Here is a 19,061-nt window from a genome sequence, read left to right as displayed (position 1 = left end):
GAAATAAACTTTCTCCTGTTTAATGTAAATCCTTAGTCAATCAATCAATCATTTTGTTCTTTCATTGACAATACAATATGATCTTTTTTATATTTCAATGTTATTTCAGACAAGAAAGGAAGGGATGAGGTTATTCCTGATATGGTACCAAATACTACAGGATGGGGCATCACAAGAGTGTCATGAGATATTCCTACAGTTAGTCCCTGGTCTAGGGAATGGTATTGACCAGTCTGCACTACAGAATAAAACTGCTATTGACAGTACATACTTTTTTTAAGTTTATTATTTCCATTTGTAAAATAATATAAAAGATAGTTCATGCCTGGATCATTTAATTAGTATGCTGAATTTAAAAACAACTTAAAAAATTCAAAAAAAAGGTAGCCTTTTTTTGTATCAAGACTACTTTTGATGAAATATTTAGTTTAATCAATCATGTGGCCGGGATTAAAAACTACCTGGAGTCCTCCCAGTTTCAGAAGAAATCATGAAAACATGCAGAGATATAATAATTTATGCCAGGAAGTGGTATAAGCCAATACATTCATTAAAAAGAAGCTAATAATCTTAGAGTAATTATTTTTCTAGTTCGTATATTCAGTATTTATGATATATTTTTGGTTCTATATTACAGGTATAGGAGGTATGATATCCTGTGATGATATAACGCCAATCCTACCAAACAGTGGAGAAAAACTACCAGAAAATATCACTAAATATTTCTTTGATTGCCTTATATATTATCTAGTATCAGAGGTTTGTATATCTTAATTACCATTCTTTGTAAGAATCAGGCAATTGATTGCATATCATTTTTCTCAGTTTGATCTTTTTTGCCTCAAATGTAATCAATACATCTAAAAAACAATCAGAAGGCTATATGAATTATCCTGAAGCATCTGTGAAGTAGATGTTTTTTTACTGCTTTTATAGGAAAATTCCCACAATTTTTCTTTAATGCATTTCAACTAAATTTTACCTTTCAGTTTCTTAAAATGGCAAACTAAACCACTTTGATGGTAAAACCTAGAGGTTATTGGCTATAAATACTTGGAAAATGCAATAAAATCTCTAGATTTTTTTCTTCATCAAACATATGCCACATTTGACTGGTTATTAGACATAGAAGTGTTTAATATTTTGGGTAGTTTGTATGGTTACAGAAAATTAGAATTGTCACATAATGATGTTTCATGGTATTAGGCTGTTTTTTTTTTTGTTTTTTTCTCTGGATTTATTTTTTTTGGAGTTCAAGAAAAATGACCATAAAGGGAAAGGATGGGTGTATTATTTAGACAATAGTTACTTATAAAAAGGGCATTACCATAAAAAATTGACTGCCAGAGGACAGTGATATTGCCTGAGACCACAATAATGCTTGAGACACAGTTGAGAGCATTATTATGGTTTAAGGCAATATTAATAGTGTTTCTGTGTCAGGAGCAGATGTGTGGCTCGCCTTATTTACATTGACAAAAGCTTGATCATGAAAATGTTTCATAAGGGGATGTTACTCTAAACTTACAACCTGGCATTACCACAATGTGAGAATGCCCAAGGGCATTTTCACATCATGGTATTGACTGGTAAAACTTCTTACTACAGATTAGTTAATACCACATGAAAAGATTTTATCCAATTGAAATTACTGATTTTTCACTGATATGAAATAAATGTTTTTAATTGCTGTTTATCAATAATAAAATATTACTTTAATTTGATTATGCATATAATGCTTTAAAGATATATTTAAATTTCTCATTGAAACCTTCAGTTTGGTAGAAATAGTACTTTGAAATTTAGATAAATGATTAACATATTAAATGAATAGTTTAAAGATAGTATAATAGAAGTGATACCTCCAGTTGGACGAGTTCAGTTGATCATATTCTTTGTCTATCAATCATGATTACAATCCTTTAATTTTCTTTGTGCGATTGAGCTGGCACAGCAAAACTAAACAGTCAGTGAATGAATATGACCAGTTATTTTCTTTTTAACACTACATGTATTTTTATAATGTGTTCATATAATTATGTTGACATCACCATTTGTCCATAGTTTCTGGCTATAGTTTCCATTATTACTCTATAGCTTTTAGAGAGAAAATTATCATTAAGAACACACAATTATTTTAGAGATTATTATGAATTGTCTTACTATTCAATAATGATATGATCATATATTCAAATTTCAGGTTTCTAAGATAGAATGGATGAATGATAGAATGAGAGAGACTGGTTTTGTTTTCCTGTTTGACAAATTTAAGTCATCCTATGTGCAGTGGTTATTACCAAAGTTCGATAAAACCAGTAGTATTTATAAACCACATTTAGGTGAGAATATACTTTGTGAGCAATAGTAAAACAAAGCATTTAAACAGATTTTTATAGGACATTTTCTAGTATACTATATTGGTAATGAAAGGAAAACCATAAAATTATGCAAAATACATAGTATGAGTGTATATATATATACACACACACACACACACACACACACACACGAGACAGGAAATTTTTCATGTGGTTTTCATATGTTTAGGACCACCATGTAAAACAAATGAAATTCATATGTTTAGGAGTAACAGGTTAATTCACGAAAAGCAAAAGAAAAGTAGAAGTCTTATAGTAATGTCTTCTATATGACTCAATGTGTGCTTTTCATATAAATTAGGAACACATTTGCTTCCATGTGATTTTATGGCACAAAAACCTATATTTCCATTTTGATTCTAAGCATATGAGTGATAGATAACAGTCAGAGAAATCACTTAATTTTATGTTAAGAATTTATAACCATAGTAAGTTTGTACACTAAAAACATGAATACTAAAGTACCTTTTTAATGTATCACCTCTTGATTAATAACTAAATAGCAAGACATACATGTAATTACTGCTAGTTGAAATAGATCAGTTTCAATTTTAATACAAATCTTGCTAGGCTCCTGAGTAGTTTAAATAGCTCTCCAGGTAGAAATCTGCCCCATGTTATACCAGTGTGTCCTACTTAACTACCACAGAACACTTGTGTGATCTTTTGGACACTGTCTTTTAATTTTGAATAACTGTCAATTATGATGACCTTACTCTTTAAATTTGCCATCCACCATCATAAGTGACAACTATTCAAACTTAAAAGACCATGTCCAAAAGATCACACAGGTGTTCTGTAGTAGTTTAGTAGGACACATTGGTATACTGTATGGCAGATTTCTACCTAAAGAGCTATTTAAATTTATCACTAGCCTACCTAAAGCATTGACTTTGGAACTGCTCTATTTCAACTTGCTGTAACTGAAAAATGCTATTGATAATGCTCCTATGAGGAAGTAATTTAGGAAAAATATCGAAAAGGCAATTACACCAATTATAAAGCCTGAAAATAGTGTATGTAGAACTTAAGTATTAACTATTTTAAGAATGTTTTGAAATGAAATTAAGTATTCATAGATGTTTGATTATTAACAATACCAGCTAAAGCAAACTGATGATTGTATCTTTTTATGGGAGATTTTTTTACACATGTATTTAACAGTTTTTCTTGGGTTTGTGATAGTACACACTTTAGTCTTGTTTTATGTTATAGAAATTCCTTGTGTGAGGAGCATGGAGACGATGTCTGTTCAGGACTTACCAAACAACATAGCAGAGTGTAGATATTCATACATTAAATGGCTGGCCCATTTCATGATCAACAGACAAGATGAAGACGATGATCGGTATTGATAAATAATTGTTATTTCATATCAAATTTAATTCCAATACTTTCATTGGACTAGAGTTTGGATGCATTATTCTGCAGTAATGTTATGGTATTTAGTGATGTTATTTGGCTGCTCATGACATCTCAAGTGGTTATAATCCTTCTGCTCTAATACAGTCATGTTAGTAGACATGATAAGTCATTTATTTCATTATTCTTGCATGGTTTATTAAAAAAAAATAATTTAAAAAATCATGAATTATTGTATTTGTACTTCCTACCAGTAAGATGGAACTATAATCAATCACCCTTATCAAAATGAATGGTTTCATCAAGGAAATTAAATCAAGGAGAATTTGTGTATAGGCATTGTTTAAAATTTAAGAAAATCCATAGATGAGCAGTGAAAGATACAACTAATGCCTTATAGAAACTGAAAAAAAATGACAAAGGAAACTGATTGTATTTTTAGTATTCTGAGACTATTTCAGTTATATACAAAGGAAGGAGAAGGGTCCTTAAAAAAATATCAATAGGTTTGCTCATCTTTTTTTAAATTTTTGTAGAGAACCAGAACAAGTTCCTGAAGATGCCACTGACGTCGAAAACACAAAAGAACAAGTTGAGTTCAGAACAAATACAGCAGAAAGGATTCCTGGAAGTAACACAAGTACTCTGTCTACAGCATCTCATACTTCTGAGAATGACTCCACAAACTCTAGTCTGTGTTATGAAGAATTTGGTGCTGAAAATGACATTGTTCAACGAGTTCTGTTGTCTACTCGAGAGAACATTAACTTTATACATGAATCATTCAGACAGGTATCTATTTATTTAAGAAGTTATATGTTCTAAACTGAAATTGAATGTTCATAAAGTGCTAAGTTTGGCCAACAAATACTAAGGCATAGATATTTTGGAGTCCATGTTCTGTATTTCAGGTTTGGATATGATTTTTTTCTCTTTTAAGGCCACATTATTATGAAACTTTGTACAAATGAACATAATAATATGGAAATGATATGCTGTTTCATGTTTCCAACCAACACTTCAATAAAAATCACATTCATGAGCCAAAAACAAAAAGTTGGCATCCTTTTTTTTTTATACTGTATTTTCTATTTTTATAAAGTCTAATTATCTTAAAATAAAACCAACACTTGTTTGGACAAAATAGTTTTAAAAATGCTGTGAGATAGGGATTTAAATGTATATCCTATGAGAAAGGGTTTATATGTACATCCTATGAGATTGAGGATTTAGTTGTATACTGTAAATGTACTAATTTTTGCAGTGTACTAATTTTCCCTATTTTAGCGGTTGCCTTAAGAATGTAAAAATTAGTACCCGCGAAAATATATATTTACATTACCAAGTCTTTTGATGGTAAAAGCGTGTAGGCTATAATTGCTAAATTCATGATCTTGTTTACATAAAGATTTGTATCAATGGCCATAGAGTACCTGTCACCTCCAAGAAAAGAAATCAATACTGTGCAAACATTCTATTCTCAAAAGAACAAATATAAGTGTTAAACACGTACACTTCAGGTAATCACTGTTAGAAGATTACCATTAAATACATGCGCTGAGAACTATCAATAAAACTTGTACCATGTCTCCTCTTCATTGGTTCCTTCTTTTCTACTTCCTGTTTACCATACTACTTAATTTTACAGAAATTGTTGAATGGTGGTATTCTTAGTACAACATAGTGTGCAACATCTTATCTATTTCTCCTGTCTTTTACAGGCACTATTATTTACATTTAGACAGTCAAAGGCAATAAAAGCTGTAATTGGTGTATATAAAGATTGGTTCCAGGTAGGTTCCAACCTTCAGAAAATATGTATTCAAATGATTGTGTGATGACAATTGAAATTATTATTTTCTTGTTTAAGCTTTAATGGCATGAATAGTCTTTAAAATAAAATGTTGTTATCAGTCCATATTCAAATTACTAAAGAAGCAGAACACAATAAAAAAAAGCATGTTTATTATGGTAATACCCTTTGCTTTTTGCTTGAACCTTGTTTCAACCCTTCCTCTGTAGACCAATTTCTCCGCATGAGTTTGAGTTTTTTTTTCTGTTAGTAGTCCCTTTACTCACTACATATTACTTTAGGCCTAAAGAAAAATTCTGTGTTGCCGGTAACCTGATGGACCCTATTTTTTCCCTGCCGACCCTATTTTTTTTTATGGTGTCAAAAAAAATACAGATTTTCGGCATTTCCATTATTGATTTTTTACTAGAATCGCCTTGCACTCTGATGTAGAGGTTCAAAATTCATAAAAAAAGAAATGAAACAGCATGGTTATGGCTTCAACAAGTTCAGTATTCAGTGGCTTCATGATGGAGGCAGCAAAACTGGTAGGTTTCGATGTCCTGCAAATCTATAAAAAAAAAATACCTACCGACCCTTATTTTATGGAAGATGTTACCAGGTACACAGAATTTTTGTTTTAGGCCTAACTAAGATTACGTTCAGCAGAATGCTTTTTTCCTTGTTTGATGCTATAAATTCAAAAATGTATAACTCGGCCTTAAATGCTTTTCCCTCCAATGGTTTGGTTTATATTGGTTTAACTCCACCTTAAAGGCTTGCCCCCTCCAACGGTTTGGATTAAATTGTATTGCATTAGTTTTTGTATGGTAATGGATGGGCAAAAATTGTTAGATATTGTACACAGCTTACCTAGTTTGTTTCACTCCAATATGCATGTGGAATGGTACTTGACTAAGTTCTAAATTTCTTGTAGTGATTTGGAAAGAAGTGTAAGATTTGAATCATATGTGTTTCAGCCATTTAAGCTCTGATTAAGGCTGATTTACTTTTAGAAGTCTCCATGACCTAAAAAAGTAATGTTTTTGAGCCCTTTTTTTATTTTTTGTTGCAAGGGCTAAATAAACTTGTTATTTAACCAATATTCAGCAAGTGCTGTTGAAACAATTTTAGCACTGTGTGTGTTTAGCTTAAATTTGCTGATTTTGTCATGAAAATCATAAATATAAATCTTGATGAAACCAACTTAGTAATTATAATACAATCACTACAAGTTGACCAGCAACTGCATGGTATTATCTACTAACATTTCTTTATTAACTAGCATGCTGATAGCAAGCCAGTATTTATGCAAGAGCCGTGTGAAATGGAGCATGGACGACTTAGTCGAGAAATTCCTGAAGCCCACTGTTCAGTTTTGTCTGATATATTGGAAGAGGATGCTTCGTCTGATGTATGTAGTTTGTTTTTCAAATCTTTCAGGGCTATATTAGTAGGCGTGGTGATTGTAGCACTTACTAATAAAACCCCTAATGCTTCAAAATACAGGTTCCAACTATATTTTCAGTCAAGATTTCAAAGAATATTTTTCTAAGCAAGAAATGGACAGTACATTCTATAATTATTAATGACCCAATTCTAAATTTTGTGATTAATGAAGCTTTCAGATTTTCTGAAATTGCAAATATTTATATTGTTGACAGGTTTTTGATAACATGGTATTTTTAGCTTAGGAATAACTGTTCTTTTTGTTTTGGACAAAAGAGAAATTACAAAAAAAATTCTTCTCTCCATAGTCTTTACCAGATATTTATTTGTTCTATTTCACTTCAAATTCAATAGATTGAAAAATGTATAGCATAGTGGATAGTATTGAATATTTCCCATATATAAGTAAGTACTCTGGTTATATTATTGGGTCTTGCCGTTTTGGTGTTCCTTGTGAAACTATTACAAGATTTTACACTTTAGGAGTTGTCCTTAATGAATGCTGGTAGAAGTAAACTATCATCATCAGAAAAACTAGACAAGACTGGTGTATGTATCCGTAATCCATCATATCTAGGTGCTATTGAAGATCTAGCTGACGACCACACGCACTGTGATATACAGGCAGGAGCCCAGAAAGTGTTACAAGTGTTCATTACCAATGCAGCTAATATCTTCCTCCTGAAAACTAATGATTCAGATATGATTTTAGAACAGGTAATTTGTTTTGTTACAGCTACTTCTTAGGAGAGAAATTTGTTCAGATTTTAATTTTCTTAGGGCTTCTGGCAGCTGATAAATATCAAATATGAAAAGAAATGACATTATACACAATCTCGATATTTCAGTTAGTATGTTTAATTTAAGAATTTATTTATAACTTGTCCGTGCACGACAAACTTTCCTGGTTTTTTGGTATAATGTTTAAATTGAGATAATGCACATTGAAATTAAGTAGTACTCTAGCTAAGAATCATGCAAAATGTGATTCATGGGTAAAAAGTCTGCATATTTTTATTTTTGATATTTTGTTTGAATAGCCATAGTAAACAGAAATGTATATTCAGTTCTTCATATAACCCGTGTTCTTAGGAGACAAAAATTATATGGAATGCACTCCAGATTTCAAAATTGAGGGAGGTAACTCTGTAAATGACTCTCAAATACAATAGAATCTATTGAAATTTCAATATTGATTATCTCCTAAGAGCAGGCAGATTTGAATGAATAATTACATATATCATAGGATAGACCCATAAAACAACTTAATTACAAAAATAAAAATATGTAGCCTTTTTTGGGGTGTATCACATTTTTCAGATTTTGCATGATTCTTACAAAGACTGTTACTTAACATGTTTGCATTTTACTGATCTATATTATTTTTCAAGATCATTTGTATGTATATTTTCTTGATTTTATGCATTGTTTTGTAGATTGATCTGAGCAAAAAAGTTCTGAACATTTATAGATATCTTGTGATGAATGTGAAGATGGAAAAAAAGACATGGTATATAGTTGTTACAGAATGGTCTATGAGTTCATTGAATATACCAATCAATATCAAAAATTGCTGATAAACACAAAACATGAAAAAATTGATACTGAAGTTTTTCTATGCTGTTACTTAAAATTTGTTAACTGTATATTTTCATGTGATATACAATAACTGAAATAAATAAAAATGGTGATATATGAATTGGGTTGTGAAAATGTTACACAGAGCTTCAGTTTTCCTGTTATTTCAGACTTCAGCCAGTATATGGATTTTTTGTCAAGTCAGTAATGTTGTCTATAATCATGTCAATCAAGATGATCAAACATTTAAATTTTACTTTGCCTAGAAAAGGTCAAAGAATTACAACCATCTGTAGAATATGCAGTTATTGCATTCTAATCAGTTTTTTTTTGACAGTGCTAATATGTTTTATTGGTTTTCATGTTTTGTTTTTCTTGTTTAGGGAACAGATGTTAAATATTTTGTTAGCCATCACATCAGGAGTTCTAGATAGTGTTGTACCCAGTGAGAAAGAAAAGGCTCTTGGTGGAAAATTAGCACAGCCAATATTTCAGGTACATGGGATAAGATATTTAAAAATTTATAGAATATTACAGAAGGATTAAAAAATATGTATAAAACTAGTCTTTCAATTTGATGGTTGTTAACAGAAAGTGGTATGTAATTTTAACTAACTATTTGATAGTGTATGTACTGAATTTCATTATATATATGTTACAAATATAGGAACTAGGGATAAAATAATGTCTGGTTGTTGTTTTTAAATAAAGGTGTAAGACTTGAAAATTATTTTATTTCAGACTTTGATTGTGACATGGATCAAAGCAAACCTGAATGTGTTCATAAATGTAGAGTTATGGGACAAGTTACTGGAGGTGTTGTCTACTAGGACTTCATGGCCAGAACTCATTACAGAATGGGCAGTATGTATCAGGGAAATAATGTTTTAGATATCAACATGTGCATTTGAAAGTAGTTGGTTAGATGTTTTTTTTTTAAAATGTATTTTTATGTCTGGTAGTGCTTAATTACTGTTTTCAAAAGTATTTTGCACATGAATTTATACAAACTCGGCACCTATTTAATTTAACAGAGTATATAATCAAAGTTGGTGATAGATATTGAAACATTATTTGGTTGTTAAAGATAATATGTTAGGTTGAGTACAACAGGGTACTCCTACCACATAAGAGGTTGGAATTCCGTTCCTCCATACCCCAACCTCTTACTTCCAAGCGCTATATTGCATAACACTCGTTCCACCATTCCTTGAAATCGGCAGAATTATAGTAAACTATTTTCCATTGAAAACGTTTTATACAGTTTCTTTACCATTACACGGGAGAAGGAGACTAAACTAAAGAAAAACAATGACCTACCTGATGAGAAAATCCAACAATCCTGGAAATCCTTTGTAAAAGCAGTTAAAATGAACTTCATATTTGGTTTTTAGCTTTTTGAGTGTGTAATTCCGGTTGATAAAATTACGGATTTTAAAATTTGCAAAGTGAACATATCAAATTAAACAACGAATTGCCTTTACCAACTTTAAGTTCTTTTTGTCAAAAATATATTGTATTCCGTAAAAATTAGTGACCTAATTCAAAATTGATGGTCATTTTGACAACTGTCTTCATTACAAATGTTTTCCAGTTATTTAACAAATATTTAGGATTTTTATCATTCGATTTCCGGTAGGTTGAACTTCTTTTATGTAAATAAAAAACGTAAAGTATTTTAAAACACATGTTTAGCTAATTAACATTTGCGGTGGCTTTCAACATGTCAGATGCTAGAGGTTATGATGGCACCAAGTCAGAAAATAGCTTGCCAGACAACCTCTAGCATTGCTGGAGTAACAAAAGGGGAGATTATTCAAATAAGCAGGACTATAGATAATAAAGTTACTTTTTATGAAAATTAAGACCCTTAATATATCTGCATGTTGCTTTTAAAGTTACTTTAATCTTATGTTTGAATTCGGTGATAATTCATGATATATTTTTCCTTTAGTTTTGGAGTTGGTTAGATATAGGTGTATCAATTTTAGTTCCTAAATAATTATTTTGTTTGAAATATTATCAGAAAACAATGGAGACATTGACTAGAGTATTGGCCCGCCATGTTTACAACCTGGATCTACAAGATCTACCATTACAAAGGTTGAGTGAACAGAAAGAAAAGAGGAGACGAGGAAGAAGTCAAGGTAAGAATGTCATCATTTATCATTTACCTTAAATTTACCTTTCTGTAGATCATTAGTTGTCTCTGAATGAAAGATTAGAAATACACCTTTTTAAGCCTGTCATGTTTTAAAAAAATGATACAGTTACTTAGTTGGAAGTAGAATTATTTTTATGAAAGTTTGCCTTAATATTAATCAGGGTTCAGGCATAAATGAGTAAAAAATTAAGTATTTTAAGAACACAAATTGAAAAAAATAGATAAGTTCTGCTTTAATGTTTTGTCATTCTTTTTCCAGATACTCCTAAAAGTAAAATAAATGACAAAAGTTTCTCCAAAGCCTGGAGTAAAAGTGATTTGCCTGGTGGCTCAGAGAATGCATCATCTTCAAGTCTTCATGTTTCAACTTTTGAAAGAGGCAATCTCAATAAAAGTGATGGTAAGTATATATTGTATGAATTGTAATCTAATCAAAAGTAAATCATCAATATCACACCCTAAAAGTCCTCATAACATCCAATGGGAGGTCATGCCAGAGCTTATATTCAATACTTCATAAACCTATATGTTAAATTCAAGGGTTCTGAAACTATGAATCAGTCGTAGTTTGTAATTATTAATTTATCGATTGAAAGTTTTTAACACAGAAGTCAACAGACCATTTAAATTAATATACAAAATGTATTCGCTATTTTCTTTTATAAATAATCAACATTTTTTTTTTCATCACTCGGAAGTTTTTTGCCTGTTTGCCTTTGTGATGAGAAGTGTGAGAGATACAATGTTTTGTTTACATGCCTCACTTTCAAGTTAAGAACAAAATGTCATGATTTAAAACTTCTCTTTTCCTCCATGAGAATACTCCAGTGTAATGAATATATGAAAAGTAAAATATAGAAATTAATGTATGGTACTTTGGGTCAAAGACCAATATGTGAAAGGTTATGGTCACCAAAAAGATTCAATGAACCACAGCTGTGCTTCAGTCAAGATAAAATATGGGGCAACTAATCAGTCCATATATTCCTGTTTGATCCTCAGCATCATGAACTGCTTGTTTGATATGTCGTCGTTTGAAATCTACGAAAAGACAATTTATGTATTTGGTTATGGAAATGGTTTTGAATATTTACATGTTTTATGCCTATTCCTGACATGACCTCAAATCAGAAGTTGTTTGATCTTCTTTGGAGTTTAGGGAAGTGATATTGAAATTAAATTTGATTAGACTTAATGAATTGTACCAATAGTTTTCTTACATGATTAGAAATTAATATTTTCTTTGGTGTATGAATGTTGCCAAATAGTTTTCTTTATAAACCTAACCATGTTAACTTGTTTACATTTTAGAGAAAAAAAATAAAGTCTTGAATCATTAGAACGTTTTTTCTATAAGCATGAATACCTGTACATTGAATACTGATGAGTATCAACAAAACTTGTGCTTTGATATTATTGCATGGATGTTAGTTTTCTAGTTCTTAATGAATGTTTGATGTGAATAGGTACTGTTTTGGATTTATCCATTCAATCTGTCTATTTAATACCAATTTTATTGAAGGGAACACAATCTAACTTGTAATCTAAGTTCTTATAATTACTAACTGTCACTTACATTTATGGGTAAAATAAGTGACGGTCTAAGGTCAGGGACCCTTAAAAAAAAGATGCTTCTCTTACAAAAGCTAGGTAATATTTTCAAAAAATCTTTGTATGGGTGGTTGATTTTGAGTGCTAGCATATTAAAAAATCCAACTCAGATTATTAGACTAGTAAAAAGCAGGGATTTTTCTATTGGTTAATCATTCTTGTCCTGAAATGCATGAATTACCTACCATAAGATGTTAAACTATAATCAATTAATCAATCATTCAGTAAAACAATCAGTGACTGTTGGATTGAGTATGGTCTTTGATCTACTTTATCAAACATACAGTAAGCATTCAGCATTATGCACCAGTATGTTACCCACATCAAGAAGACTGGGAAAATAGGACTAGAGACACAAGTAAGGTACCAGTTAAAATACATGGACATGACTGGAACTTTGTGATCCACTGGACTGAGTTAGGGAAACACACTCACATTGATACACTAGAACCAGTTAAGTGCAAAAAAAAACTTGGCAATGATATTTTCAAGGTGCTGGTGGAAGTAGAACTAGGCCAGATTTTGTTGGAATCAAACCAAGATCAATAAGCAATGCTGCATCACCTACCCATTCTAGAACTCCATCCAATGCTTCAGACACCGCCCTTCATACACATAGAACAGCACATCTTATACAAGACCCTTCTGAGTTCGTAGAACAACTGAAAGGTGAGTAGAAAAAAGCAGGTGTTTGCAGGTAATATGTTTTAACTGCTTAAAATAGACAATTAATGATAGATTTGTTTCAAATTGAGCCTAGATTGCTCAGCAGTTCATATAGTATTTAAGTAGCAGTCTTTATAAAAATCAGACAGGAGGTGATTCATGCAAGTCAAAAACCCACCAAATTCAGTTTTATTTCTTGTTCAGAAACAGTAACTGATCACATAACCAGTCATAGTTTTTCATTTGGTTGTTGCGCTTTTGAGTTAAATATTATATAGATTGTACATGAAATAGGCACTTTGCAAGAGTTATCATTCTTGATTTGGTTTCATTTGCTTGATTTTAGTGGTAGATAACTTTTTATGATTTTCCAAAAAATGCAGATCTGAATGCAGAAGTGATTATTGTTATGTGAAAGTATAGCATATATAGACTGAATAAGTATCGTTTGTTTGGTGGGTTTTTCTACACCATGAATCACTTTACCTTTGGCAGTGTCTGAATTTTATATGGACTGTTACTTAATATGTGTATGTATATCTAACTTATGTTTTTTTATATATAAGATTTTTAATGCAGTAATTCCTTATTTGCATGTAAACTATATCACACTGAAATAATCAGATGTTTACTGTATGAAAAATAAGGCTTGAATTTATAATGCATGAAGCTTGCTTTCCCATGTATGCTATGATGAAACTTACCAATTACTGGAAAAGTATGACTTTTGGTGGTTGCTTTTTTACACTGATTCTGTCAAATGTAAGTATTAGCAGATAACAATAAGAAGTAACTGCTTATATTTGACAGATTTGAGTATTTTACAGTACAAAAAATCTATTTTGCTCATTCTATTTTTGGCATTTATCAATCAAGAAAATAGTGAAAATTGTCCACCACAAAAAAAACTATGTTTACAGTATCAATGATAAAATATTGCCTTCTTCAACTGAAGTTTTCATAATTGCAATTAGAAAGTAAGGTTATAATAAAACCCAGAGATTTAGGTTTTTTCAAGTACAAGTTAAAGTAAAAATTGTTAATTTTGTTGAACTAAAAATAAAAGATATAGGGAGAGAGTTTAATTAAGATTTTTATCTCATCTGATTTAAGGACATGTATTCAGCTTCCTTCCTTTGTGCATTCAAGGTCTGGTCAAGAAACTTGTAAAGATAAGATTTTACATAGATAAAATAACTATACTTGTGATTCAGCGATTATATATTTCAAGTATTTTAATCTGCATTGTTTAAATCTTAAGCGTTTGTTGTCTTAACTTATATGATTAGTTAATTGTTGGATTTCTGATGGATGTTACAACAGTATCTTTAATGTAGTGGTGTAAGTTTGTGAAGCTGTGTTCAATGAAATACCATTCTTTATTGAAATCAGTGAAGTAGTTCTGAAGCATTGTGTATGTGATTAAGTTGGCATTGTTGCCTTTTTGGTAAAATCAACTTTTGTAAAAGGTAAGTAAGGGAATGAAGAAACAGCACATTCCTCAGTGTAATGTTTTCTTACTGTAAATAAAGATTTTCAGTAATCTTTCTATTTTCAATTAAGTTTGTAAGTACATGTATTAACAAAATTAGATGAATCTATTTAATATAAAAATATTAACAAACATGTTGTAGTGGTACAGTGAAACCTGCCCAATCTGAACCCTGAGTAAACTGAATAAACCAGACAAGTTTTGAATCTCTTCATGTCAGTTTAGATATATTTTGAAATTGAATAGACCTAGGGTAAGGGACATAACTTTTGAAATCAGTGATATGTTTGCATCATATTTAATTTCACCAAAGCCTATCAAGCTTTCATTTTAAACAATATGAAATTAGTCCCAGTTACCTTGATACTTGCATGAGATTGATGTAAAATGCTGAATACAAAACTTTCCAATGATTTGTAAGAATTGTGTCCCTTACCCCAGGTCTACCTCCTAATTGGAGAAATTCTACAGTCCAAAAGGGTTGTGTTTAAACAATTTTACTAGCGGTATGTGATAGTATATCTATGGAAACTGTGACTATATTTTTGAAATTTTTTAACACAAGCAACTTTTTGTGTGAATTTGTTTTGGTCAGTGTCTGTATCATGTTGTTTTTTATTATTTTAGTCAATTCAACAGTGTCATTAAAAAAGGAGGAAGAAACCCAACAAGAACAAGAAAATGGCAAGTCTTTTTATACTATACTTATAAAATGGAATCAAATTTCAAATCTTCTTCCATTTACAGGTACTGGTTTCTACACTGAAATCCCAATATATCATATAACAACTAGACTCTTGGTGAACAAATCAGTGGTTGATTTCACCAAAAGTCATGATTGTAAAATTATTGTAAAAAATTATTGTAAACATATTAATTTTTGCGGGTACTATTTTTTGCGCTTTTTGTCAAATGGGAAAATTGGTACACAGCGAAAATTAATACATTTATTTCAATCTTAATTAAGATGGTAATCTCATGTTATGATGTCTTAATGGAAAATAACACTGTGATGTCATAACTTATGATCAGTTCTACAAGTTTTTGTGATATTGTCTTCAGATCTGTTACAAAAATAAAGAACATCTGTAAGAAGACTATGACAATATTACTTCTGAATTTATTAAAGCAGTATCGTGTATTATTGTCTCTTGATTATATCAGAATTCCATCTTATAGCTTTGGTCTTGCTACAAACCTTGAACCTTGTTTGCCTGTTCAAGCTCCCAAGTTACAGAAATTAGCTATAAATTTTAAATTCTATTTATATCTCCAGGTAGTGCCCTAGGTGTCGAAGACCAGGAAGTAGAATCCATTAATATGTCATCTTTAGATCCAGATAAACAACCAGAGGAATCCATAGACATCAACTTTGATAAAGAAAGATGTAAGTTTTAAAGTCAGTCTTGGAATTTAAGAGTTTTGATGTGTCAACTCTAAATTCATGTGTTACCTTCAAAAAGCTAATGACTAATTGCTTTTTATGTTTTTTTATGATAAATTATTTTAGTGTCTTGATATCTGTATGTAGAAACTTTTCTTCAGTTACTGCTACTTTAGTGGTCTAGCAATAATCTCTTTTTATGATAATGATTCTAAAAATTAAATTTTGATGGCACTTGTACATTGGAATAGTATCAAAAAAAAAAATTTCAGATTCACGGACACCTTCACCAGCTTCAGTGAATTCAGAAAGTGCTTCTCCCACTAGTGAATTAACAGTAGACAATCAAATGATACATGTGTGTAAGAACAGTCCTACTCCAGACAGAGATAGTTTACATATAGAAATGGTTATGGGGGCTGATGAATCTCCCTTAGCACCAGGTATGTGTACCAGTAGTTTGTTTATAAAAGTGCTGAATGTTTTTTTATAATGACTGCTAACTTTAAGCTTGGGTTGGATTCAGATTGAATTATTGCTTATAAACAATTCTTAATAAAGTATTCCAAAGGTCTACTTCAATTACTTTAGTACTTTTTGGAAACTGAAAAAAAAAATGTCTATGCTACATTTCATAGTTAAAGTTTGGGGTGGGTATATATGAATCACCCTATCTGTCAGTCTGTCTATCCATCCATCTGTCAACATTTCTTGTAAGCACAAGTTCTCTGAAACCAATTAAGGGATTTCAATGAAATATGATAGGAAGGTTGGGCATCATATGAAGATGTGCATGCAGGAATATAGTAACTGTTAGAGGACTCCAAAGGGTGATAATCCAACTGAAGGGTTTTACTTGTTAAAACCCTCCTAAACTGCTCAAAGGAATTTAATAAAAAAAAATTATATGAAGGATTGGCATAATGTGTAGATGTGCAAGATAAAATAAAGTTATCGTTGGAAGAATCTGAAGGAAGATAATTAATCTTACTGATTATATATTTAACTGCATTTGATGTAGGGGTATGAGGGTAGTTACGGTATGGATACAGTCTGTTGGAAAAAAGCTCTTATGTTTAAAATAATTCAGGATTACAGCACTGATTTGTAAAGGATTGATCATGTTGCATTCAGAGTTAATTTTTAAAAGTTCCAAGTGTATACACCAAACTTCTTTGCTATGGATCTGCATTCCTGTTGTAGAATTTATAATTTTTCTGGAATATAGTTAAAAGTCTACTAGATATTACTTGATTCATTTTTAAGTTGCTAATAGTGTTAGTTACTTCTTGCACTCATAATTTCTGTATTTAATATTCGCATATGATTTGCATTAATGTTTAGTCATACGCTATATAATCCAGCAGATCTTCGCCGTGATCACCGCCACAGCATCGTAGTTCCAGATTAATACGAGTTAAAAATGTACCTCTTAAATATCATACAAGTGTGTTCTACGTGTGTTTCTTGCTTGTATGAGAACAGGAAGTTTACATGTAATGACCAATAAGCTTTGGACACTTTGCACTGAGGCTAGTTACAAGACTATATAGGTCATATACATTAGCATACCCCAATATTTATAAATATTCATTGCCAGCTGCTAAATCTGGTTCATAAACTGGTTCCCGGTCAATATTATAAACGACCTAAAAAGCGCTACAATGTACCTTTTTTAAAACATACACATGTCTATGAGTTTTTTTTTGCTTGTATTAGAACGGGAGGTTACATTAAAAGATAAAACGATCAGTTAGCATTGAATTTATGTAATATTATCCAGTTTCTGATTCAAACACAGGGGTTCGTTACAATTGATTATATAAAGTGCATATATATTATCAGTACACCGATATCTATATATAGCCATTCGGGTCATAACGGTCATATGAAAGAGTATGCAATGATATCAAGGGAACCAAAATTTCAGCAAAAGTCCCCTGATTTTGGAGCATATTGCATTTGTACCATTTCGGATGTTTAAAGTATGCCATATCAGTGACTGTGAGTATTTGACAATTAGCGACTTTGAAGACTTCAGTCTTTGATTTAAGGAAGTTGGCTTAATTATATGAGAAAGTATACAAGATCAGATATGTTCCTATTGTGTTATGAAGACAGTGGTTGCAATTTAGCGACTTTGAAGACTTCAGTCTTTGATTTAAGGAAGTTGGCTTAATTATATGAGAAAGTATACAAGATCAGATATGTTCCTATTGTGTTATGAAGACAGTGGTTGCAATTTAAATATTAATATTTTTGCGATGCTTTCTGTTATAGTATCAGAATCTTTGGAGGACATGAAAGGTGTGTTAGCTGGAGGAGTTGTTCAAGGTTGGACGCCAGATGTTGCTGTTGGACTGTGGAAGAGGATGCTGGGAATTTTAGGTGGCATCAATAAGATAGAAGATGCAGAGAACCATGCTCTGGTGTTTGAAGAGCTTAGTTTATTAGTTGAAAATATGAATAAGGTAAAACAATGAATCAAAGTACTTTTGTTATCCTGAATTTTATTTTTCCCCAAGAAGTTGATATACAATATTCATATTATGAAACTGTTAGTACAGTACAAGTTATATTTGGACAACCATGTCTTTAACATGCTAAAAAATAAAGAAAAAACCTGCAATGTTATTTTAACTTCAGAAAAAAATTTATATTTCATAAAGCAGTTGTTATAGTATGTTAATCACATTCAGTTGAAAGCTCTGTTAAGCTTGTATTTTAGAATGTTATTATCATGTGGAATCAAATTAGATTTTCTATGTCTATGTTCTATGCTTATGTAGAGTCTAATTAAAAAAAAAAACTCCAAGAAAACAGAGGTATCATTCTTGTCTGGATGGAAGTAAAATGTAGTGTGTTTGAAATCAGCATTTTGTCCCTTCAACTTGGTTATTCTAAAATATTTACTTCTCTTTCAGATGAGGGAAAATTCAGGTGTATCTCTGAACAACACATCATCACCCCTACCATCAGAACTGATACCACCCATTTTCTTCTTTGCTCCGTGGCTGTTTGAGGTAAAGTTACATTATACTTAATCATACACTGTTATTCCCAGTCATTAATTATGCATCACTGGCTCTAAACATGTTTATACTCCAACCCTGGATACCACCAATCTTGAAATGTACTTAAGTCATGGAATACTCTTCACTTCCTTGGTAACTTCAATTAAAGTC

General features: G+C 31.1%; 1 protein-coding gene across 7 annotated transcripts in view; it reads left to right on the top strand.

Moving 5' to 3' along the window:
- The window catches only part of LOC148625218 (ral GTPase-activating protein subunit alpha-1-like), a 53,656-nt gene that overhangs the window by 9,865 nt on the left and 24,730 nt on the right, over positions 1 to 19,061 (top strand). For 3 of the 7 annotated variants that reach the window (XM_088568585.1, XM_088568583.1, XM_088568586.1), the window contains exons 6-24: positions 110 to 263; positions 638 to 759; positions 2,201 to 2,339; positions 3,594 to 3,726; positions 4,277 to 4,532; positions 5,462 to 5,533; positions 6,818 to 6,946; positions 7,465 to 7,698; positions 8,418 to 8,491; positions 8,943 to 9,054; positions 9,301 to 9,423; positions 10,586 to 10,706; positions 10,983 to 11,123; positions 12,827 to 13,003; positions 15,120 to 15,176; positions 15,769 to 15,879; positions 16,149 to 16,319; positions 18,157 to 18,347; positions 18,801 to 18,899. In XM_088568585.1, the coding sequence (XP_088424711.1) occupies positions 110 to 263; positions 638 to 759; positions 2,201 to 2,339; positions 3,594 to 3,726; positions 4,277 to 4,532; positions 5,462 to 5,533; positions 6,818 to 6,946; positions 7,465 to 7,698; positions 8,418 to 8,491; positions 8,943 to 9,054; positions 9,301 to 9,423; positions 10,586 to 10,706; positions 10,983 to 11,123; positions 12,827 to 13,003; positions 15,120 to 15,176; positions 15,769 to 15,879; positions 16,149 to 16,319; positions 18,157 to 18,347; positions 18,801 to 18,899 (2,616 nt within the window). Of the gene's footprint in view, positions 1 to 109; positions 264 to 637; positions 760 to 2,200; positions 2,340 to 3,593; positions 3,727 to 4,276; positions 4,533 to 5,461; positions 5,534 to 6,817; positions 6,947 to 7,464; positions 7,699 to 8,417; positions 8,492 to 8,942; positions 9,055 to 9,300; positions 9,424 to 10,585; positions 10,707 to 10,982; positions 11,124 to 12,826; positions 13,004 to 15,119; positions 15,181 to 15,768; positions 15,880 to 16,148; positions 16,320 to 18,156; positions 18,348 to 18,800; positions 18,900 to 19,061 lie in introns of all 7 variants that reach the window. The other 4 variants (XM_088568584.1, XM_088568587.1, XM_088568588.1 and 1 more) reach the window with 4 other exon arrangements.

Source organism: Perna viridis, chromosome 2, assembly GCF_037379345.1.
Source record: "Perna viridis isolate PV_CMFRI_1.1 ecotype Kerala chromosome 2, ASM3737934v1, whole genome shotgun sequence".
NCBI classification, from domain to species: domain Eukaryota; kingdom Metazoa; phylum Mollusca; class Bivalvia; order Mytilida; family Mytilidae; genus Perna; species Perna viridis.
This window is presented reverse-complemented; position numbering and strand designations above follow the sequence as displayed.